We start from the raw sequence: 23,553 nt of genomic DNA on the forward strand, positions 1-23,553 counted from the left end.
GGGGCTGTGTGGCCTGGGCCGGGGTCCTTGGGGTCCGGACATGGGGCAGTGGGCTGGCCGGCCCGCACTACTGGGCTGAGGCCTCAAGGCCAGGGCAGAGCCACACAGGTGGACGGGACGCCCCGGGGCCAACCACAATGACTTCCCCTCCCCCACCCAGCCCCTGGAGTCAGGGAGGGAAATGACCATCCCTGGCCCGGTGCCTGGCCTGGGGGCCAGTGTGAGGCCCATTGTTTGAGGCTGGAGCTGGGGGGTCCAGGGCCTCCGGGAAGCCCCCGGCAATGTCCTTTGTCCCACTTCCCACAAATCCAGAGGCCCTGCGAGGACCCGAGTGAGCAGACGCGCGGCAGCCCCGACAGGATGAAGGTGCTGGCGGCTGTCCTGCTGGTCCTGCTGCTGTGCGGGCGGCAAGGTACTCAGGGCGAGGGGAGAGCCTGCAGCGAGGGGGACAGCACCGGCCAGGCACACAGGACCCCCAGGATCGTCCAGCCTGGGGGCAAGACATGGCTTGGGAAGAAGGAGGGAGTGCAGCTGGAGGCCGAGGCCAGAGGGAGGTGGATGGGGCTGTCCTGGGTCCCCACGGCTCCCTGAACCTCCAGCCCCGGCCCAGCCAGGCCCTGGGGGCACGGGCTCCCTCCCCACCCAACCCCCGGCTCAGCCTCTCAGAGAGGCAGGCTTTGGGGTGCCCTCTCCTCTCCCAGCCTCAGTTTCCTCTTCTGTGAAATGGACAGGCCATCCTGACGGCTACGGGCCAGCTGCTGTAAAGGGCCAGCGCACAACCCCTAGTGTTGCCGGTAAGGACAATGCCAGGCTACACACAGGTAAGGAAGCAGGGACCCAGGCAGCGACCTCACCAGCTTGGGAGGCGGCGGGGAGGACAGAGGGACTGGGAAGGGGGCTGATGGATCGAGGGGTGGGGGCGTGGCACTGGACCCCGAGCATGTGTCCTCTGTGCCCGGGTAGTGGAGGTTTACAGGCGTCCCTGCGCGGCCAGGCAGAGGGCGGGCGCAGGAGGTCGAGGATGACGACGTGGACTCTGGGCCCGAAGGCTATGACGACGAGGATGACGAGGAGGATGAGGAGGCCAGCGTGACTGCAGGCAGCAGCGGCACAGGTACCTGCCCACCCCGACCCCACGGTGGGGCACTCGTCCCCCTTTTGCAACACAGGCACGGGTACCGCCGAGGGCCAGGGTCCGCAAGGCTGCCAGTGAGGACACGACAGGCCAAGGCCTCCCCCTGTGAGCTTCCCTTCCCTCATGGGGGAAGGGGTGAGGAGGGGCCCCTGACACTCAGCAGACCCTCACCTCTCACCCTGACCGTGACCCTCAACTGCCATCCAGAGTAGGGAGGCCTAGAGAAGGAGCCATTCCTTGGAGGGACAATGGTGTCGGGGCAGAGAGGTTAAACAGGAGTTCACAAAGCAGACAGGAGCACAGCAGAGCCCCGGGATGGGGATACCAGAGAGTCAGAGGCCCTGGGTGTGGAGTCCTGTTCAGAAAGACGTGAGCATCCTGGCACTGGTGGGGCAGGGCGAGGGGAAGGAAAGGGGGCCAGTGCTGAGGCAGGGGCGCAGGGAGGCTCCAGCAGGGCAGGGTTGGTGGGGACCAGCTGAGAATGGGTGAGTTGGACAGGAATTGGGAAGAGACGTCGGAGGTGAAGAGGTGGGAGGTGGGAGGCGTGGGTGAGCGGGGCGCTCTGGGGACTGAGCCCGCCCGGCCTCCCAGTGCGGCTGCGGTGCTACTCCTGCCAGACGCTGCACAGGGATGAGAGCTGCGAACAGATGCAGAGCTGCACCCTCCCCAAGACGTGCAAAACCATCGTCTCCCACTGGAATACTGGTGAGTAGGCCACCCAGGGGCAGCCGGACAGGAGGAGTCTACCACCCAGGTCTGTGAGGGGCCTCGTCCCTGCCCCGTCCACACAGTGTGACGCACTTTCTCCACCACCCCCTTCCCACCCAGGGTCAGGTCCCCGGACCACCTACTCGGGGTGGTGCGCAGACACATGTCAACCCGTCAGCAGGACGGTGGATGGATCCCTGACGACCATATCCTGCTGCCAGGCCAGCCTATGCAACATCCCGCCCTGGCAGGACCCCCAGGGGAGTGGGGCAGGTGGCCCCCAGGGTAGACCCTCAACCGCGGCCACCACCCTCCTGCTCAGCCTCCTCGCCGGCCTTCAGGCAGTGGGGGTCTGAGTGGGGGGCGTCCCATCCCCACCCCCGGCCCGGCTTACACCCTGGCTGGCCAGCACTCTGTCCACTGTCTTCCCCTCCCTTCCCCTCCCCTGCCCCCACCCCAGCTTTGGAGAATAAACTGGAAGCGTCTGTAATGATCCGGCCAGCACTGGTTCCTCACAGCCACGTCTGCCTTTCCTCCGTTTCCCCATCTAGCACCCTGGCCTCCTCTCCCTGCCTGTGTGTGGCAGGATGGCCAGCACGTGGGCCTTAGGTCCAGGCCTCAGCTGCTCACAGGGTGGGTCCACACAGCTCCCGCCCCTGGCAGAGAAAACACTCACCATATGCCATGGGGGAGACCACCCCAATTTGCTCCCCAACTTCCACCAACAAAACACCTCCATCCATGTGATGGGCAGCCCATCTCGGGGAGGAGACTTTGGGAGGAAGGCTTCCTTGGCCTATAGGAGGAAGGGCCCCGCCACCCCGGGAGGCTGCTGGGGTTTGGGGGTGGAGCTAATGAGGGGCTGGAAGAAGAAGAGAAAAGAGAGGGAGGCAGGAGGGGTGGCCAAGATGGGACTTTGCAGCCGACCGCTCAGCCTGGTGGGTGCCGAGGGCATAGGGGCAGTGAACGGGGCGGTCAGGCCACCAGCATCAGGGAGGGGTGACATGGCCTCTGGGCTTCTGAGGAGAAGAGGAGAGGAGCAGTGGGAGGGGGCCAGGTAGGAGAACCTCAGCTTCCCCAGCGTCTGCTCCGGCTGGGCTGGTGTCATTGGCTGCTGGGCACTTGGCCTTCTTGACTGGTGACAGAACAGAGCCCTGGAGTGGGAGGGAGGAGGCCTGGGCCTGGGCCTGGGCCTCAGTTTCCCCATCAGAGCAGTACAGAACAAGGCTTAGAGGACCCCTGATCCCCACCAGCTCAACATCCCCTGGGCTGGGAAGCCCAGAACTCTATCCTGCCTGTCAAGTGTCCCAGCAGGCAGAGTAGTCTCCCACTTTCCATTCTCCCCTTTCCTTACTAATAGAAACCTCAAGTCCTAGCTGGGGATGGGGGGCAAATCCTTTAGGTAGAGATGGCATATCTTTCTCTTCTCCTTTCTCCTTCCGGTGGCTGGAATGATGGCTGGAGCACAGCAGCCACCTTGCACCATGAGGCGGCATACTGAGAATGGCAGGGCAGCATGGAGGAAGGGGTCTGGACCCATTATACCAGCCTTGCACTGCCTAGCTCAGGACCCGTTTACCTGGGAGGGAAATAAACCTCTGCCATCTTGAAGCTAGTTATTTTGGGTTTCTCTGTTTCTTGCATTTTCACACGCTCTCATGCATGTGCACGTATTCACATGTACTCCCACTCGCACACACACTCATGGACACACACATCTGCACACACAGTCCCTACAAAAGCATAGCAGATAAGAGCAGAGCTCGGGGGTCACACTGCCTGGGTTCAAATGTTAGGCCCACACCCTCCAGCTCCAGGCCCCGGGTGAGCCCCTTCGCCTGCAGCTGGGTTTCCTCATCTGCCAAGTGGGAAAGTAGGAGACCCCTCCCTGTAGGGCTGCAGTGAGAATTGACTGAAGCGCCGAGGGGGCTGCTTGTAGCCCATGCCTGGCAGAGAGTAAACGCTCAGCAAACACGCGCTACTGTTGTCAGGGCAACCCTTATGGCCCCGCCCCTGTGTGCCACCTTCGTGTGCAAGCTCATGGGAGACGCCCCACCCGAGTCCTTTACCATCACAAGAAGCCTCGTTAGCCACACCCGCCCGCTGTAGAAACACTGGGCGCCATCACCTGCGTTCACAGGATTCCCTTCAACCCTCCGCCCTGAAGCCCCCAGAGCTCTGAGTGCACAGACGCCCCCGCCCCCCGTGCGCCTCTGGAGCTGACCTCCTTCATGGCCCTTGACAGCAGGAGGGAGCCAGGTCGGGCTCAGTCTGAAGCCACTGGCTGAAGGGCCTGCCCTGGGCTCCTGCTTTGGCGACAGCCTCTTCTCGGGCCTCCGGGCGCCCTGCGTGCAGCTGGGCCCCCGATTCCTGCCCTGGAGAGCAGAAAGCACAGCCCTGACCCCTCACTGGGGCTTTAACCTGCCCCTGCCCGAGGGCACAGGAAGAAGCAAGTGGTGCCTTGAGCGGGCAGGTCCAGCTGTGGGCGGGGACCTGACGTGCCTGCTGGGCACCCCGTCCCAGAACACCGCCCTTCCCCGCCGCCCAGCCAGCTCACGGTCCTGGCACCCAACAGTCCCTCCGATGGAAGTGACACTTCTGCGCAAGGTCACGCAGCTGGTGGTGGCAGGTCCAGGACCCAGCTGCGGGCTTCCCGCCGACAGTGGCCGCCTTCCCGGGGGGCCACAGGCCAGGCGGGCAGTGGCTCCAGGGCGCCTGAGCCAGAGGTTGGAAGTGGCTAGATGGCGGCCAAGACCCAGCTGGGTCCCCAGGCCAAGTCCAGTGTGAGGTGTCAGCGGACGGTCACAGCCAGGGCCCTGTCACAGCCCCTCTGCGCCTTCCCAGGAGGCTGGCGGGGAGCATGTCCATCTAGATCACTGCCCCTGTTCCCCACGGCTGCCCAAACAAATGACCACAAACTCAGTGGCTTAAAACCACACACATGAATTATCTTATGGTTCTGGAGGTCAGAAGGTATCACAGGGCTGTGTCCCTTTTGGAGGCTGTGATGGTCAGTTTTATGGGTCAACTTGACTGGGCCAAGGGATGCCCATGTAGCTGGAAAAACATTATTTCTGGTGTTTCTGTGAGAGTGTCTCCACAAGAGCTTGACATCTGAATGGCGGGCCTGAGAAAGGAAGACCACCGCCCAGGTGAGTGGGCATCACCCGGTCGATCCAAGGCCCCGAGGGAACAAACAGGCAGGCAGGACAAACTCACTCTCGCTTCTGGAGCTGGGCTGCCCATCCTCTCCTGCCCTCAGACACCGGCGCTCCTGGTTCTCAGGTCTTGGGACTCAGAGGGAATTTACACCACTTTCCTGTTCTCCCGCTTCCAGAGAGCAGGTTGCGGGGCTCCTCGGCCTCCAGGACCGCGTGACCCAATTCCTGTAATCAGTCCTCTGTGCGTGTCTGTGTCCTGACCTCCTCTTCTTATAAGGGCACCAGTCGGATTGGCTTGGGGCCACCCTCGTGACCTCATGTACCTTAATCACCTCTAAAAACCCCATCTCCAAACACAGTCCCGTTCTGAGGTCATGCGGTTAGGACTTCAGCATATGGATCTGGGGGACACCAGTTCAGCCCATCGCAAGGGGGACAGGGCTCTGTGGGGGGCCCAGAGGGGGGCAACAGCCCTGAACTGAATTTAAAGGAGGTGCTCGCCAGGGTGGTGGAGATGGGGGAGGAGGGGCGGGGGAGCTGCAGGCAGACGGGGTGGAGGGTGGGTCGCGGTGGGCGGGGAAGGGCTGGAGCGCGCGGCTCACAACTCCGGGGCTTGGCTCACGAGCCCCGGGCCCGCCTGTGGCCCTCATGAGCACAGCTGGTGGCCAGGCGGGCCGCCCGCTCCTGCTGGCTTCCTCAGCACTCGGTCCGTCTGCTCCTCAGGGTGCCTGTGTCCCCCACGACGGAGGCAGGCCTCTGCCCGCCCGCAAACCCGCCCCAGGCTGTCCCCGCCCCGCAGAGAGCACGCACCTGTGGTGACCTTGCGCCTGCCTCTCGCCTCCAGAGGTTGTGCTGTCACGGCCTGCAGCTCCCCCCCGCCCGCCCCACTGGGGGCCCCCCACATGGCGGTCTGGGGGCCTCGCCGGAGCCCCTCACCCCGGCCCGCACGCTGCCCTCGCCTCGGGGACCCTGTGGCGTTTGCGGGTGACAGAGCCTGGCACAACTTTCTGCCACCAAAGCAGTGAGGGTGCTCGTCCTCCTAGGAGTCTGGACGTGGGCTTCCCGTGGGCACAGCGCTGAAGGGCCTCTAGCAGCACCGGCCAGGCAGGAGAGGATGCCCGCTGACCCGGCGGTTCCTCAGACACCCAGCCGGTGACGGCAGCGGCTCTGTGAGGTGCCTCCTTCTGGACGAGAGCAGAGGGCGTGAGGGGCCCCTCCAGGCGCCCGGCCCGCCCGCCCGCGGACAAGGAGGGGCACGGCTGTCCCAGAGGCCAGCGCACGGGAGCGGGAGGGGCCCCGGGCGGTGGGCCAGCCTCCGGGCCTCGGTGCTCAGGCCTCGGGACCCTCCAGAGCAGGCCCTTCCCCCTGGGCACGTGCAGGCGCTCGGCCCCCCAGAGGGCCCCCCTCAAGAGCCTGATGCTGGAAACTTCTGGAGCCTGGTGGCCCGAGGTAAGGGCTCTGCCCTGCAGCTCAGACGCCCTTGAGGCTTCCCGGCTTTTCCAGTGTGACGTGGGGACCAGGCGTGAGATGCCTGCCGGGCCTCCAGGTTGAACTGGCCTCTTCCTGGCTGAGGGGCCTTGGCAAGAGGCTCGGCCTCTCTGAGCTCAGTTCTCTCTCCCACGAAACTGCAGAAACACGGAGCCCGTCTCCTGGCATCCCCGTGGAGGCTGGCGGGGTGCCGGCTGCCAGGCGCTGGTGCACCACCACCGCCAGGGGTGAATGCCATGGTCACTGCTCTGACCCCGGAGCTGTCCCTGGGGGGCTGCTCTGAGCTCCGAGCTGCTGTCCCTTGGGTTGGGAGGGTTCCTCTGGGCCCTGCACTTTGGCCTTTGGAGGCAGGCCTTCCGTCTCTCTTCCCAGCATTGGGTGGACCCACTCGCCCTGCTCCCTTCCAGGTCCCCTGCCCCTGTCCCACCCCCTGGCCCCCTTGAGAAGGGAACAAATGAACCCAGTGGGCAGAGGGACCCCTTCTGCACCCCCTGGGATCCCCTCAGGCCCTGTGTCCCCACCCAGCCCTGGCGCTGGCAGCAAGCTCAAGCAGAATGCTGTGTTCCCTTCTTTTCTGGGCTCACCCGAGCTGCCAGCTGGACGAGGGGCTGCGGGAGTCCTGTCCCAGTGGGCAGTCCTGGGCATCCCGCCCCAGCTCCTTTAACGTGGTGTTTTCTTTGGGACTTCCTTTCTCTTAGCGCAGGAAGCAGATGGCCATGGTCGCATTTCCTGTCCTTGTTCGCGACCATGAGAACTGGGTGAGGACGAAGCAGTGACCCCAAAGCAGGACATTCCTGAGGACAGAGATTCCCGGCCTTCAGCCTTGGACAGACCCAGCGGCGCCCTCCAATGACCACCGGGGTTTGCAGAAGCCAATGGACTTGGGGACTGGTCAGCAGTGGGAGCTGAGCGAGACCACCGACTCCCAGGCACACAGTCCGACCAGGAACTCTCCGGAAGGGAGGGGAGTCACAGCGATGTCACTCGAAGACGTCAGGCCTGCACACATCAAGGGCTCCTGCCTGAGAGCGGGTTGGGGGGAGGCCCACCTGAGGATGCAGAAGTGTGTTTCAGTGTCAAGGATGCTGAACAGACCAGAGCCGCCCTCACCCATGGGACCAGGGTGGCTCTGGGCACCCAGAGTTGGAGAATTGGGGCAGGGGCTATGCTGGAGTAACGTGGAAAAACCTCCCCTCGGGGTGCCCCCTTACTCAGCCTCATAATCCTCCCAGAAAGAAACCCAGGGTACGTGGCAGGGGCGGTGGCACGTGGGCTCTCAGCCCTGCAGAGCAGGCGTCCTGGAGAGGAGCAGCCCCATGAAGCCCCAACCTCAGAACAGCCTCAGGCAGGAAACCTCTGAGTGCGGCAGCTGCAGGAAAGCCCTCAGCTCCAGACTGCTTGTGAACCACCAGCTACAATGAAAGAGAAGCTGTGCGGACAGAACACAGCCTCAGAGTTGGGAAAATTCCCAAAATAACCAAAGGGGAGTTGGGAGGGGCTGTTCTAAACAGAGTCCATTGGAGGAAACTGGGAGTTGAAGTTTAGTGCTTTTTCATTGGCTGAGCTGTTGCCAGGCAGGGAGAAAATCTTCCTTCCTCCTGTTGGGTCTGCAACTGAGGTGGAGTGACAGGGTGTGAGAGCTCCCCCGTTCTGGCCTCCTGACTCCATTTTAAATGATGTTTCTGTTCATTAAATTTCACAGCAGCATTAAAATAACAACAGAAATCTAAGACCAAATATGTCCACAACCCCATTGCTTAATCAAATTACGTTTTCATGTATCCATATGCTTACTTAAGTTTTGACTTGTCACAGTTAATTCTGCATCTCTATTTTAATATTATAGTGTGTCTTTTTTCCACTTCGGCACAACTTTATTTCTCCATTCACCTTCCCTCTCATTTTGCTTCATCTCCATATACCCCATCTGGTAGCCAAAGTTAATAGAGCAGCAAACTACATCCTGCAGGCCAAATCCCGCCAGCTACCTGTTTTTGTAAATAAAGATGCACTGAAACACAGCCACCTTATTTGTTTACATTTTGTCTGTGGCTAATTTCACACTTCCAGGGCAAAACTGAATAGCTACAACAGAAGCCATCTGGCCTGAAAAGCCTAAAATATTTACTAGATGGCCCTTCACAGAAAAAGTTTGCTGGCCCTTAGCCTGGTGTGTGTGCCTCCACACATTACTCCGTTCTCATATGGACATATAGAAACAAATACATGAATATAGGTTTTGTTTTAGCCATTGTTTGCTTTTATAATAAAACTTGCTTTCTTTTTACTTAACAATATCTTGAGGACAGTCATTGTGCGTGTGTGTGTGTGTGTGTGTGTGTGTGGTATGATGATTAAGAATGCAAGCTCTGGAGTCAGAAGCTTGGCTCTGCACGCACTAGCTCTACGATCTCTGGAAAATTTTCTGACTTCTCTGTTCCCCAATTTATTCAGCCATGTCATGGAGATGTTATAGTACCTAAATCATTGGGTTGCTGTGAGGATTAGATGAGATAACACATGTAAAATGCTTAGAACGTTCAATAAACTCTTAGTAAACATCAGCTATTATTGTTCATTCAAAAATATGTATTGAGGAAATTCTGAATAGTTGAAGTAATAGCAGCAGCATAAATCTGAATCTTCTAACATTTCCTTCAAAATATCAATAAAGAACAAATAAAATGACAGAAAACTCATGCCCTAGACATAACTATAAGACAGAAAACATCTGAACTTTGAGTTACCTGTAAAACAAGAAGCAAGAAGGGGAATTTAAGATCCTGTGAGACAAAAGAAAGTTTTCAAAAATCAAACATCACACATCCTTTCCCCACTGACACCCCTCTTCCACAAACAAAAGCCATCAGGTAACGAAACTATGCTTTTTTTACATTGACACAAGAGGTCCCTCTTGGGCTAGGAATCTTGTAAAACAACCCATACCTCTGTACACAGAAATGCAGGGGTGAGCTCACCATCTCTCCAAAACCACTACGCAAAGGGAGAGAAAATGGGGATCAAACAATTCAGCTCATGAAAATTCCCAAAATAACCAATAGCAAAATAGAAGGAAACTGTAACTCCAAACTGAATCAAATATCTGCAAGTATTTGGAGATATGGAAACAAAGGGGAAAAAAAACTTGAATCAGAACAGAAATGAACAAAAAGCAGGAAGAAATAAGGGAACTCAGGAAAACATAGAAGAAAAATCAATAACCAATCAGAAATGAAGACTGAATGACAAGATGCACAAGGAAGAACAGATTTGAATGTAATTAATAAGGAAAGCAGGAAAATAACAAAGAGAATTTTAAAATGAAGAAGTAAGTCTTAGAGAGAAAGTGATCAAAATGGAAGACAGGCAAAGGAGAGATAATGTATGGAAAACTGGAATTCCTGAAGAAAATAAAACAATGGAACAGAACTAAGACTTAAAACTATAATCCAAGAAAAGTTTCTGGAAATAAAAGAAGACCTAAATCTACATCTTGAAAGGGATCACTAGGTACCAGGAAAACATAAGCCACAATGACCAAGTCTGAGACCACCTAGAAAAACTATGAGATTTTGACGATAAAGAAAAAGTCAAGGTTCCCAGGCAAAAAGGTCAAATACTTTCCAGGAGCAGAAGAATTAGACCAGCATCAAATTTCTCAAAATCCACAACAGTAAGCAAAGCGACAATGGAGCAGAAGTTTCAAAAAAAGCAAGAAAGGAAACTGTGAACCAAGGGTTGTGTATCCACTCACACTGTGATCTTACAGGAGCTCAGGGATCCTGTACCTTTGAGCCCAACAGGAGGGATGTACCAGAAGCTTCATCCAACCAAGAGATGACAGGAACTTCAGCAAAAAAACATGGATGGTGTGATCATTTAATGCCCTGGCCTTGGATCTAACATCAAAAAAAAGTGAGTGGTGGGACTTCCCTGGCCATCCAGTGGTTAAGACTCCACGCTTCCACTGCTGTGGCCCAAGTTCAATCCCCGATTGGGCAACTAAGATCCCGCAAGCCGCGTGGCGTGGCCAAAAAAAAAAGTGAGTGGAAGAACGTACTTTATATGTATTTTCTGACCAAGTAGAAATAACGTAACTTCTAAAATGTGAGGAGGTGGGAGAGAAGGAGGTGGGAAATCTCCCTGATTGTGTATCGGCGACAGTACAAGTTAGGATAACATTCAATCTAGGTGAGCACAGCTCTTTCCTGCTGAGCCAAGCTTGCCTCCCATGTGCCATTTCGTGTCCTAGAATTCTCTTCTCCCTGTTGGGTCCCCACCCATGACCCCCACATCAGAACACATGCGCCTTGCATGCAGGTGCCCGGGCTACAGCGCCCCACCGAGAAGGAAGCCGATATCCTGGAAGGTGAGCATTCTGAGCATTTGGCAGGGGCCTGGAGCAAAGGATGCTCCAGAAAAATCTCCAAGTCCCCCAGCTCTCCTCCTCACAGAGGCTGCCCCCATGGAAAGAGGACTCCCTTCCTCCCTCATCCCCCAGTGTTGCTGTACATATTTATAGGGCAGCTGGTGGTGAGGGGGGGGGGACAGGTCTGGGTGACAGCAGGGCTTCCTGGCTGGGGAAATGGCCTCTGACCAGACCTTACACACCAATGCTGTTGGCATCACCTGGAGCTCCTGGTGGACCAACTTGGCCACCAAAGGGGGGCTGGAGGGAGCCACCAGGGCCACCAGGAGGCCAAGCTTTGTGTCTCTCCTCAGAGACAGGAGAATGCCTTTCTTTCTGCTGTGCTGCTTCTTCTCAGTCGCATTCTCTCTGTCCAGCCATCAGTCACTCAATAATATTGATTCTGCACCAGCTCTGGGCTGGGCCGTGTTTGGGGTCCTGTGGATACAAAAGTGAATAAGGTAGGTGCTGATCCAAGTCATAGGTGGTATGTAATGTGTAGAGACAGACGCACAAGCAGAACAACTCCACATAAAGTTGCAAAAGTAGGACAGAAGCACACAATGAGAGCTGAACTGAGCAGAGTCTTGGAGGACAGGTCAGTCAGGTGCAGGAAGGCGGGAGGGTATGCCAGGTGCAGGGGAGCTCAGGGCCTGAAGCCCGGGCCTTGCAGAAACGTACACTACTTGCTAGGGTCTCATGGAAGGGCAAGCGGTGGCAAGAGGGTGGCCAGCAGGTTGCTGGAGGGCCAAGGTAAGGGGACTTCTCAAGCATGTAGGGGGAGCTCTCACGCCCGGCGTGTGTGGGACCAGCATCCCATCCCTTGTGCTGTGGGACCGGCTCCTCCCAACTCCCCCCTTTTCCTTCCTTCTAGATTTGCCTATGGTCCACCATAGCTTGCATTTCCTGAATTGCAATTCCTCTGGCTATTCCCAGATAAACTTGCTTTTGCTGGTAAAATACCTGGCTATTATTATATTACTGAAGTTGACAGTAGCAACAAAGAAGGAAGCAGAGTTGAGTTTGGTCTTGAATATTTTCAAATTGAGGTGCCTAAAGCTCCTGCAAGGGTGAAGTCCAGGAGAGAGCTGGACAGCAGGGGCTAGAAACAGAGATACGTGGGAGAAGGCTGTATCTAGGTGACATCAGGGTCAAGTGCCCATTCGTTGCACTGCACATAATGAGACCCCACCAGAAAAAGCAAAACCGTGCACCCCCAAAGACTTGATTTTCTGGCGTGGGAAGGGAAGATGAACATAATAAACACAATAATAAGGAAATTACACAGTATGTTAGAAAGTGGAATCTGCTATGAAAAAAATGCAGGGAAGGGTGAGGGCCAGAAGGTGGAGAAAGAGGCAGAATGCTGTGGTATTACAGAATGTGACCCCCAACAGGGCAGGCAGCACCCAGGACGTGCTCCTAGCCAGCGGACTACAGCAGGGGTGACAGAAGGCTGCTCCTACCGTTAGGTCATATGAGACTCCACCCCAGTAGACCGGGGCCAGAGGCTCTCCACTGACCCTGAAGGAGCATGAAGAGGGCCACATGGCAGGGAACTGTGGGCAGCCTCTAAGACCTAAGGTCAGCCTCCCAACAGCCCAGAAAAAGCTGGCCCTCAGTCACACAGCCACCAGGAAAGGAAGCCTGCTAACAACCACATGAGTGTGGAAGCAGATCCTTCCACAGTCTCACCTCCAGCTGAGAACACAGCCCACGGACACCATGACCGCAGCCTTGCCAGACTGAGCAGAGGACCACCTAAGACTCGCTGGACTGCTGTCCCACAGGAACTGTGATATAACAAATACGTATTGTTTTAAGCTGCTAACCTTGTGATAACCAGGAAACTAATACACACAGGGTAGTCAGTGGTCAGGGGTTCCCTCTAGGAGGTGAGCTCTCAGCAGGCGGAAGTGGGAGTGAGCCAACCAGACAGCTGGGGACAAGTGTCCCAGGCAGAGGGAGTGGCCAGTGCAACTGAACGCACGCCACAGCGTGCCTGCTGCCTCTAAGGAACTCAAACAGGTGGCTGGCGGGGAGGGCACGAGTGAGGGAGGGGGCTGGGGTGAGCGGGGGGAGCCACAAGAAGAAGGAAGGGGTGTGGGGGGAGTGAAGGGGGGCTGAAGTGAGTGATGGAGCACAGGAGTAAGGGGGCACAAGAGTAAGGGAGCGGGTGCAGAGGTGACTGAGGTGCAGCTAATAGGGGGCGGTGGCTGCGTGAGGGGGCGTGTGGGACCCCAGCAGAGTGGGAGGAGGTGGCTCGGGGGCGGAGTCCTCCGTGGCGCACCACCGAGATGCTGGGGCCTCGCCACCTAGAGCGGCACCGGAAACGGCCGGCTGGGAGCAGGCACTTCCTGCGGGCACCGAAGGCGAGCGGGCGGGCGGGCCAGCGGGGATCGCCTGAAATGGGAAACCAGCTGAGGGGCGGAGCCCTCCCGGGAGCACCACAGAGAGGCCCGAGCCCTCGCCTCCTAGAGCGACGCAGGAAGGGGCGGAGCCAGAGGCGGGCCTTTCCGGCCGGCGCATGGGCGGGGTTGCTCGACTGTGCAGCTTCCCGGCACTGGGTAGCTGGGGTGCGGCGGGGCTCGGCGACGAGTCGTCCCTCCCGGCCCGGGAACGCTGCGAGGGGCGCGCCCGCCCCAACCTCCATGCAGGAATTCACTGGGTCCCTCTGGCGTCGCGTGGGCCCCCCGCCCAGAGCAACGGCACTCCTCTCTCGGCTCCTGGGCGCCGCGGGGAGGAGGGCGAGGCTCGAAGACCAGCTCCGTGCGGATCGAGGTGGAGTCCCCGGGTCCAAGGCTGGCGAGGCTCTGTCAGGCGCCCTCTCCTCGGCTTCGACACCGCTGCGGGCCCGCAGGCGGGCCCGGGACCCACAGACTGCTTGGGTGCATATTTGCCCTTGTATCTCCCACCACTAGTAATCCAGTCTCTCCCTGAGACCCCGGCTTCTGAGGACAAGTGAGGTTACCACGGAGTGTCCTGCTGCAGGGGGATACCCAAAGCTTCATGTTACAAGAGGCCTGGCACAGAGAGTGAAGGAGCTACACTGAAGTCGCACAGCAGGTACCAGCACCCCGGCCTTTAGGCCAGGGTTCTCGTCTGCTCTGGCAAGGTGGATTGAGTTTTCTGCGTGGCTGTAGCAGTCACCAGGCCTACAGGCCTGTGAAATGAAAAGACCAAGACAATGACCTCAGATCTACGCCGCTTTTAATAATTAAATATTTTATTCCTTGGTGTGCACGGGACTTCGAGAAGTGAGTACGTCCAGTCTCTGCCATTAAGCACCTGCCAGCTTGAGTTAGGCAGACAAGACGATTATCTAGAATGTTTCCTGAGCAGCAGTATGTGCAGGCTACAGTCAAGTAACTGGGGATTCAAGGATGAAAAAGACACGATCCTTGCCCTGAAGAGCCCTCGCCTCATCGGGAGACTGCCGCATCAGTGACAAGCCACACGTGGAGTGACAGGAGTCCTGGTGGGGGAACAGTTCTTGGAGCACAGCCGGCAGTTATCAGGCTCAGAGGGTTCGAGGACCACCCCTCTCCATCAAGTGGGTCAGCACAGAGCCAAGCTGAGTTTACACCTTCCCTGGAGAGCCCTGGGCTAGAGGGTTGATGGCACTTTCCTGTTGGTTCTTGGTTTTCATCTGTTTCCTACTAACACTACACCTGAGCTCAAACTCCAGCCTGGCTGACTGGGGCCGTGAGCCTCTGCCCTGGTTCCGCCTACCTCCCCAGCAGAGATGCTCCCGTATTTGTGCATGCTTCGCTCAGCCTAGGTGGCCTTCCGTCGCCCTCAGTTCTGGCTGTCATCTGATGCTGAGAGCAGCCTCCTCCCAGAAGCTCCCTCCAACAGAGCCTTCAGAGAAGGACGTTTACCTGAAACCAAGTCAGGTGTATCTAAACATTTGCATTTAGAAGAAACCAGACTCTCAAACTCTTGTCAAGTTGGGAAACCTGTCCAGTCATTTTATGCGTTGCCTCTATGCATGGGAGAGTGGATGAAAGCCCAAGTACCCCCTTTAACTTAAAGGGAATTCAAAGCATTTGTACCTCAAAACGTATGTCACTTGGAACATTATCACCCAGAGCACCACATTTTAGGGCGAGACAAGCCTGTCAGGATATGGACCTCCCAGTAGATCGGGTAACCAGCACAGGCCATGGGAGGTCTTCTCAGGGATGATTTGAGGACTCAGAACACGATCTGCTTTGTTTGGAAAGTGCTTTCTCCTAATCTTGAGGAGGATTTCTTTTGCTAGCGGTTAAAGAGCCTGAAGTTTGTCAAGGCTTTATCCTGGAATTGCACTAGTTAGCACTGAGGAAAGAGGCAGGTCAATGAAGCTCAGAAATAATACGAAAAAGAAATAGATGAAGGTTCTTAACCAATGAAACATGAGCCATGCTGGTGATGCTTCTACAAGCACCTGGACCTGACCTGTCACTGGGACCGACTGATTCCTGTTTGAATTCGTGGTGAAATTGGGATTCTTTTAGATGGGATTAGAGACAGAGAATGTCATATTTTTTAGACAAGGCAAGCAAGATCGTAGTTGATGGTTCCATGGGGTTTTGGCCTTCAGTGGATGAGTTGGCTCCAGTTAAGTGCCACAAGGAGAATGGGAGCCGGGTAAGGGAACCAGCAAGTGGGGTCAGGGAGGACTGCCTGAGAAGGGCCCTCAGAGCAGAGCTCTGAATGAGTGAGGGGCCAGCACCACCAACACCTCCTCTCAGGACCTGTTTCTAGGAGCAGCCAGGCGCTGAGGCAGGAAGGAATGTGTGGCAAACCTAAGGATGGCTGGGGGAGTGGGGAAGCACAGGGGCAGCAGTGTGAAGGGAGCCAGTGGGGATTTGGGCAGAGATGTGATGGGGGTTCACTGGCTGCTCTGTGGAGGATGGACCCAAGGGAGGGCCAGCGTGAGGGTGGGAGCAAGTTTCATCCAGCTCAGAATCCAGGCTCCAGGTGATGGGAGGTACCTTCCATGAGGGTCACATGTGGCTCCCACAGCCTGTAACTCCAAAAGCACGTTGTCTGGTCCCAAATACAAGAAGTGGAGAAGGAGGAAGTAAAGGGCGGGGAAAACTCCAATTTGGGGACCATGCGGCAGTCGTTGGTCCATGGTACACATGAGTCCTACTGGACGCAGGTGTGGAGACACTGGACCCTGGCAGAGGAATAAGAATTCCTTGGTTGGGACTTCCCTGGTGGCGCAGTGATTAAGAATCTGCCTGCCAGTGCAGGGGACACGGGTTCGAGCCCTGGTCCGGGAAGATCCCACGTGCCGCAGAGCAACGAAGCCCATGCTCCACAACTACTGAGCCCGCATTCCACAACTACTGAAGCCCGCGCACTTAGAGCCCATGCTCCGCAACAAGAGAAGCCACTTCAGTGAGAAGCCCATGCACCACAACGAAGAGTAGCCCCCGCTCGCCACGACTAGAGAAAGCCCGCGCACAGCAACGAAGACCCAACGCAGCCAAAAATTAATTAATTAATTAATTAATTTTTTAAAAAAAGGATTCCTTGGTTAGCAACTGAGTAAACGACGATGCCATCTACTGAGATGAGGAAAACTGGGAACAGTGAGGTTGGCGGGGGTGGGTTTCTGGGAAATAAGTGCTCTGTTTGGTCATGTCCAGCCTGAGACTCGTTAGATGTCCAGGTGGGATACGTGAGCAGGGAAGGGAAGGGGGCCGTGTTCCCATGCCTCCCCCACCCCTTCCCTGCCCATCTGTCCCTTCATAACTCAGCGCTCAAAGACCTCACGGCTGTGTTCCTCCCAAACACTCGTTTAATCTAATGTTCATGGTCTTGTTTCTCTCCAGCCTCAGAAGGGTTGTTGGTGCTCTTCTCTTTGTTGCAGAGTTTCTGTTCCAGAACTGCAGTTACCAGCTTGGAAAAATACAGTGTTGTGTCTAAAGCAAGACCTTTCTGAAGAAGTGGAGTTACAAGGAAATTCGTAAGGCTGGAGAATTTTGCTGCTGGTCGTTCTCCTTGGCCCTTGCCGGCTTCCAGTGGTCCTTCCTCTCTCCTGGGGACAAGAAGGATGGAAAAGCCCACAGGCAAAAAAAAGAAGGCACAGACCCCAGAGGAAGAAGTACGTGTGCAGAAGGACACTCCCAAGGAAGATAAAGCATCTAGGAAAAAGAAGCCAAACCAGAGATCCACTTTGGCCAAAAAGCACAGTAAGGAACCCAGCCTGAGTCGTGAGGACGAGGAACACATGTTTGACGCCTTCAATGCTTCGTTTAAAGATGACTTTGAGGGGGTTCCTGTGTTCACTCCCTTCCAGAGGAAGAAGCCCTACGAATGCAGCGAATGTGGGCGCATCTTTAAGCACAAGACGGATCACGTTCGCCACCAGAGAGTCCACACTGGAGAGAAGCCGTTCCAGTGTGCCCAGTGCGGGAAGACATTCAGGCACAGCTCCGACGTGACCAAGCACCGGAGGATTCATACCGGAGAAAAGCCCTTTAAATGCAGTGAGTGCGGCAAAGCCTTTAACTGCGGGTCGAATCTCCTAAAACATCAGAAAACCCACACTGGAGAGAAGCCGTACGAATGTAAGGAATGTGGGAAAACCTTTGCCTACAGCTCATGTCTTATTCGCCATCGGAAACGTCACCCACGGAAGAAGCACTGAGCGTGGGGAAGCCATCCAGACTCGGAGCTTTGTGCCCGCGAGAACTGTCCTGGCAGGCCTGCCTGGGGGTCCTCCTCCCCTGGCATCTGATCGGGCTGGGGGTCCTGCCGTCACCAGCAAAACCGCCCCAGCCAGGTCAGCAAACACCAGTGTGGCCGGAGACCTTTCTGGTCTAGAGAATCTCCAGGGCAAGACATCATGATAACAAGGCAGCTCCTTGCAGCTGTGGCACCAGGGAGGCAAGTGTACAAACTGCTGTCCAGGGAACAGGCTTCAGACCCGAGCACGGCCAGCACCTCCCACTGCCGCCTCCGCCTGTGACTCCCATGCTGGCTTCGGCCCTCCCACCGGCTCCTTTGAAGACTGAGCTGCAGACCCTTGGCCCACTGGGTCCCAAGTCCACCTCCGTGCAGCCTGGCAGGAGGCCTGTGGCCCTGAGCTGGATGGCAGTGCTTCCACAGTGAGCACTGGGGACCCCACTGTCCCCTTGGCTGGCTGTGGCGGCGGTGCTGTGCTTTGTCCTCTGCCTTCCCTCCTCTCTGGAGAACCATTCCTTGAACTTGGCCCCTGCTCCCAGGAACTGGGCTCTCTGTGTGTCCTCCCACATCAGCCATCATCCCAGCTGAGCAGCCTGACTTAACAGGTGGACCACTCAGGACACTAAATGCTGCCACTGTGGGAGCTTCCTGCCCTGGCCATGTGGGGCCCCGGGATGTTGATGGCAGCTTGGATGCAGCCTTTGCCTGCCGTGCGGCCTTTCAGACACGAGACGGTGGGCCTGCCCCCCAGGGCCAGCTCTCCGTTCAGGTTAGTTCCACTTCTCTGTGCTTGGCCCCCAGGTTCCATCCTACCCCCTTCACATCCACATGCTGTGCCTGCCCTTGGCTTCCCTCCAAGAGTGGTCTGGATGGGCCTCCATGTTCTCCTGGGCGGGGGTGTGGTTTGTCCCAGAATTTCAGCACAGTATAAGAGGGGTGAGGTGACTGTCATCCAGGAAGTAATAGGGCTTTTTATCAGGAAAATGTTGATACCTACATTTTCAGCTCTTTGGACCCAGAAAACTAATAATGGCCTTGGTCTTGGGGGCTCCTCCATCAGGAGACAGGAGAGAGTGCTCCCAGTGGAAACATCCCTCCAGGTTAAGATTCTTACTCTTGTTCTTTCTAAAAGCTACGACGTTATAACAGCTCTGCCTGAGCTGGCACCTCCGCTTCACAGCTCGGCAGGCCCTCCTCCTCCCCCGACAGGCAGGCCCCAGGTGTGACCTGTGATCCTGCTCTCACAGCCCCGGAACTGGAGATGTGATGAGGCAAAGTTGTTCAAACAGGTGCCAGGGTCTGGCTTAGGGAAAACACACCTGTGATCCTGGGTGGGGAAAGGTTGCTATAAGGGAGGTCACTGGGACATTTGGCAAACGTTGGGTCTAGACTGTCCACAGGGGAGGGGGGGGCACATCCGTGTCAAAGCTCCCTGGTTTGATGGCCTGCAGCCATCCCAGACAACGTCCTTGTCATGAAAGATGCATGCTGAGGTCTTAAGGGCCACAGGGTCATGACGTCTGCAGTTTGCTCTCAAAGGCTGAGCAAAGAAGCAATAACAACAATGCACATTGGCAGGTTGACAAACATTTCTGTTAAGGGACAGATAATAACTGTTCTTGGCTTTGTAGCCATAAGGTCTCTGCCACAACTCAGCTCAGCCATGACATGCAATAGCAGTCACAGCACAGAAACGGCCAATAAGGCTTTACTTACAGAAGCAGACAGTGGGCTGGATTTGGCCGGTCCCAGATGAAGGGTATGTGACACGTTCCAGGGGTGTCTGCATCTGCTTCGGTTTGGTTTGGTTTTTATTTATTATGGTTTATAATATACCATGATGGATATATTGTTATATATAAAATATTGTATAAATGTACCATAAATTACAACACATCACATGTACTATAGAAAAATTATCGTTTTCTATGTTATTATGTTTCCACGTTAATACCAATGGGAAGCATTTTTTGTGGCTGCATAATGATCCATTAAATTAAAAGTTGACTTAGCCGTCTCCTAACAAAGGCATGTAGGCTGTTTCCAGTTTAGGTCATTATAAACAATGCAGTAAACATCTTTTCCATATTTAGGGCCAACAGGACCAGTTGCCAGAAATGAGCTGACAGGGAGATCATTCTGGCAAATACCTTCCCCCAGGGTGTGCTGCATAAGTGCCCCAGCAGTGCACAGACAGCAGATGGGTTTTAATCTCGCCAATTTGATAGAAGAAGCATTCTAATCTGGTGTCTTCTAGAGAGGAAGCAGGTGGCAAAGAGCATAGTCTCTCAAGCCAGGGGTTACTGACTCGACCCTCGTGCCTTGGAGATGTGGGACCTTCGGCCCGTCCTTCACCTCCTTGTGCCTATGGTTCCTCAGAGGTGACTTGGAGGCACTGACAGTGCTCAACCTGGTCAGTGACTGTGTGTGACCTCAGTGTCGTGCTGACCCCCAGTTCAGCCGCTGTCAGCTCTGGTCACGTGTTAGTGTCCTTAATGAGGGGACAGGCATGAGAGGTGGCTGTGCAAGCAGACAACCGTCAGTCCCTCTCTCAAGAGAATGAAATCAACCAGGAAAACGAGAGACATGAGAAAATAAATCACACAATCAAACTAAAATCAGTCCACCGTCTTTTTTGCCTCCTGTCATTTTGGCGCAGACAGACGGGCTCACTTCCCATTCCTTCTGAGTTAACCATTATGAAACCACATCACCACCAAGCACTGAACCCAAACCTTTCAGATAAATCTATTTTGATGGGGTTTTTTTGGGTTTTTTTTGTTTTTTGTTTTTTGTTTTTGCTATTGCTCTTCAAATGAAACTCAAATTCCCGAAAAAGAAAACCTTCTAAGTAGCCTGAGGCAAAGAAGAAAAACATGGGCTTCCCTGGTGGCACAGTGGTTAAGAATCCGCCTGCCAATGCAGAGGACACGGGTTTGAGCCCTGGTCCAGGAAGATCCCACATGCCACGGAGCAGTTAAGTCTGTGCACCACAACTGCTGAACCTGCGTTCTAGAGCCCGTGAGCCACAACTACTGAGCCCACGCGCCACAACTACTGAAGCCCCCTGTGCTCTGCAACAAGAGAAGCCACCGCAATGAGAAGCCCGCGCACTGCAACAAAGAGTAGCCCCCACTCACCGCAGCTAGAGGAAGGCCGCACACAGCAACGAAGACCCAACACAGCCAAAAATAAATTTTTTAAAAGAGGGAAGAAAAAAATGTAATGAAAGTTATAAAATACTTAAACCTGGATGATAATGAAAATACAGCTTGCCAGAACTTCTGGTGCAACTAAAGCCAAACGGAAATTTGTAGCCTTATGTGACCAGCAGAAGAGCTGAAAATCAACAAGCTAAGCATCCAACTTTAAAAGTGAAAAAAGGCCAACAGAATAAACTCAAAGTAGAACGGAGGAAATAAATTATAGAAATTAATACGACTAATGGGAATGGATACCATGGAGAGCATTTTTAATAAAAGTTGGTTCTCTGACAGGACTATGAAAATTGACATTCCCTGGCAGTGGGATCCAGAAAGAGAGAAGGAAGGAGCAAAGGAGCTATTAGGAGTGAGAAGGGGAGGATAATGGCAGATACATCAGAGATTAGAAGGATAAACTGTCAAACCAAGAGATGTGAGAACTCAAATGAAGTGGGTTATAGAAGAAAGATGAGTTACTGAAGCCAACTCGAGGAAATAGCCTGAAGAATCCTCTAACCAGACAGATTGCATTCATAGATGACATAAATTCATAGATGCATAGACGACATAAATTGCAGATGAAGGAACACTCCCAAATTCATTCTACGAGGCCACCATTACCCTGATACCAAAACCAGACAAAGATACCACTAAAAAAGAAAATTACAGGCAATATCACTGATATTATGCAAAAATCCTCAACAAAATAACTAGCAAACCGAATCCAACAATACATTAAAAGGGTCATACACGATGATCAGGTGGGATTTATCCCAGGGATGCAAGGATTTTTCAATATTCGCAAATCAATCAGTGTGATACACCACATTAACAAACTGAAGAATAAAAACCATATGGTCATCTCAATAGATTCAGAAAAAGCTTTTGATAATATTCAACACCCATTTATGATAAAAAAAAGAAAAAGAAAACTCTCCAGAGAGTGGGCACAGAGGGAACATACCTCAACGTAATAGAGGCCATATAGGACAAACCCACAGCTAACATCATACTCAGTGGTGAAAAGCTGAACGCATTGTCTCTAAGATCAGGAACAAGATAGGATGTCCACGCTGGCCACTTTTATTCAACATAGTTTTGGAAGTCCTAGCCACAGCAATCAGAGAAGAAAAAGAAATAAAAGGGATCCAAATTGTAAAAGAAGAAGTAAAACTGTCACTGTCTGCAGATGACATGATACTATACATGAAAATCCTAAAGATGCCACCAGAAAACTGCTAGAACTCATCAATGAATTCGGTAAAGTTGCACGATAAAAAATTAATACACAGAAATCTGTTGCATTTCTAAAACAACAAAAGATCAGAGGGCTTCCCTGGTGGTGCAGTGGTTGAGAATCTGCCTGCCAATGCAGGGGACACGGGTTCGAGCCCTGGTCTGGGAAGATCCCACATGCCGCGGAGTGGCTGGGCCCGTGAGCCACAACCACTGAGCCTGCGTGTCTGGAGCCTGTGCTCCGCAACAAGAGAGGCCGCGATAGTGAGAGGCCCGTGCACCGTGATGAAGAGTGGCCCCCGCTTGCCGCAACTAGAGAAAGCCCTCGCACAGAAACGAAGACCCAACACAGACAAAAATAAATAAAAATAAAAATAAGAAACAGGATGAACAAAGTGCATTATTCTCTTCATTCCTGTTTTAAAAAAAAAAACAAAACACTAAAAATAGAGCTACCATATGATCCAGCAATCCCACTCTTGGGCATATATCCAGAGAAAACCATAATTTCAAAAGATACCTGCACCCCAATATTCATTGCAGCATTATTTACAATAGCCAAGACATGGAAGCAACCTAAATGTCCATTGACAGAGGAATAGGTAAAGGAGATGTGGTATATATATATACAATGGACTATTACTCAGCCATAAAAAAAGAATGAAATAATGCCATTTGCAGCAACGTGGATGGACCTAGAGGTTATCATACTAAGTGAAGTAAGAAAGAGAAAGACAAGTATCATATGATATCACTTATTTGTGGAATCTTAAAAAAAAATGATACAAATGAACTTAGGTACAAAGGAAAAATAGACTCACAGACTTAGGAAACAAACTTACGGTTACCAAAGGGGAAAGGTGGGGGGGAGGGATAAATTAGGAGGTTGGAATTAACATATACACACTACTATATATAAAAATTGATAATTGACAAGGACATACTGTATAGCACAGGGAACTCTACTCAGTACTCTGTAATGACCTATATGGGAAAAGAAACTGAAAAAGAATATATATATATACCCACACATATATGTATGTATAACTGAATCACTTTGCTGTACACCTGAAATGAACAAAATATTGTAAATCAACTATACTCCAATATAAAATAAAAATCAAAGAAAAAAAAACTATAGCAAATTAAACCTTAAGGTTAAATGTTAAACGGCATTCTGTTTGAAAACAAGAGCAGTACAGAGTTTCTGCCATCACTGTTAATATTCACGTGGATCTTCCCGGACCAGGGATCGAACCTGTGTCCCCTGCATTGGCAGGCAGATTCTTAACCACTGTGCCACCAGGGAAGTCCCAAGTTTTGAAGCACTTTCCTTGAAATCTTGTTGCCACCCAGGGTGGGATACACGGGTTGAGCCACAGCCCGTGCCCCCTTCCCCACTTTGCTCTCCTCCAGCCCCCGTGGCTGTTATCCCCACCAAATACCAGTGTCCGCGTGTCCATGTGCCCAGAGCCATGGCCTTATTCACACAGTTGGCTATTTCCCAACTGTTGATAATTTCCAATTATC

At 53.9% G+C, this 23,553-nt stretch overlaps 1 protein-coding gene across 3 annotated transcripts; it reads left to right on the forward strand.

The window, feature by feature from the left end:
* The first annotated feature begins 13,436 nt into the window (after positions 1-13,436).
* On the forward strand, positions 13,437-23,115 carry ZFP41 (ZFP41 zinc finger protein). 3 transcript variants are annotated; one of them, XM_068526214.1, is made up of 2 exons: positions 13,437-15,532; positions 16,767-23,115. In XM_068526214.1, the coding sequence occupies exon 2, from the start codon at positions 16,950-16,952 to the stop codon at positions 17,544-17,546; it is 597 nt and encodes a 198-aa protein (XP_068382315.1). In that variant the 5' UTR covers positions 13,437-15,532; positions 16,767-16,949; the 3' UTR covers positions 17,547-23,115. The 3 variants fall into 3 exon arrangements, with proteins under 3 accessions (XP_068382315.1, XP_068382316.1, XP_068382317.1); XM_068526215.1 differs by having other exon boundaries at positions 13,437-14,963; XM_068526216.1 differs by having other exon boundaries at positions 13,437-13,966.
* The last annotated feature ends 438 nt before the right edge of the window (positions 23,116-23,553 follow it).

The sequence above is a fragment of the Eschrichtius robustus genome, chromosome 17 (assembly GCF_028021215.1).
Source record: "Eschrichtius robustus isolate mEscRob2 chromosome 17, mEscRob2.pri, whole genome shotgun sequence".
NCBI classification, from domain to species: Eukaryota; Metazoa; Chordata; class Mammalia; order Artiodactyla; family Eschrichtiidae; genus Eschrichtius; species Eschrichtius robustus.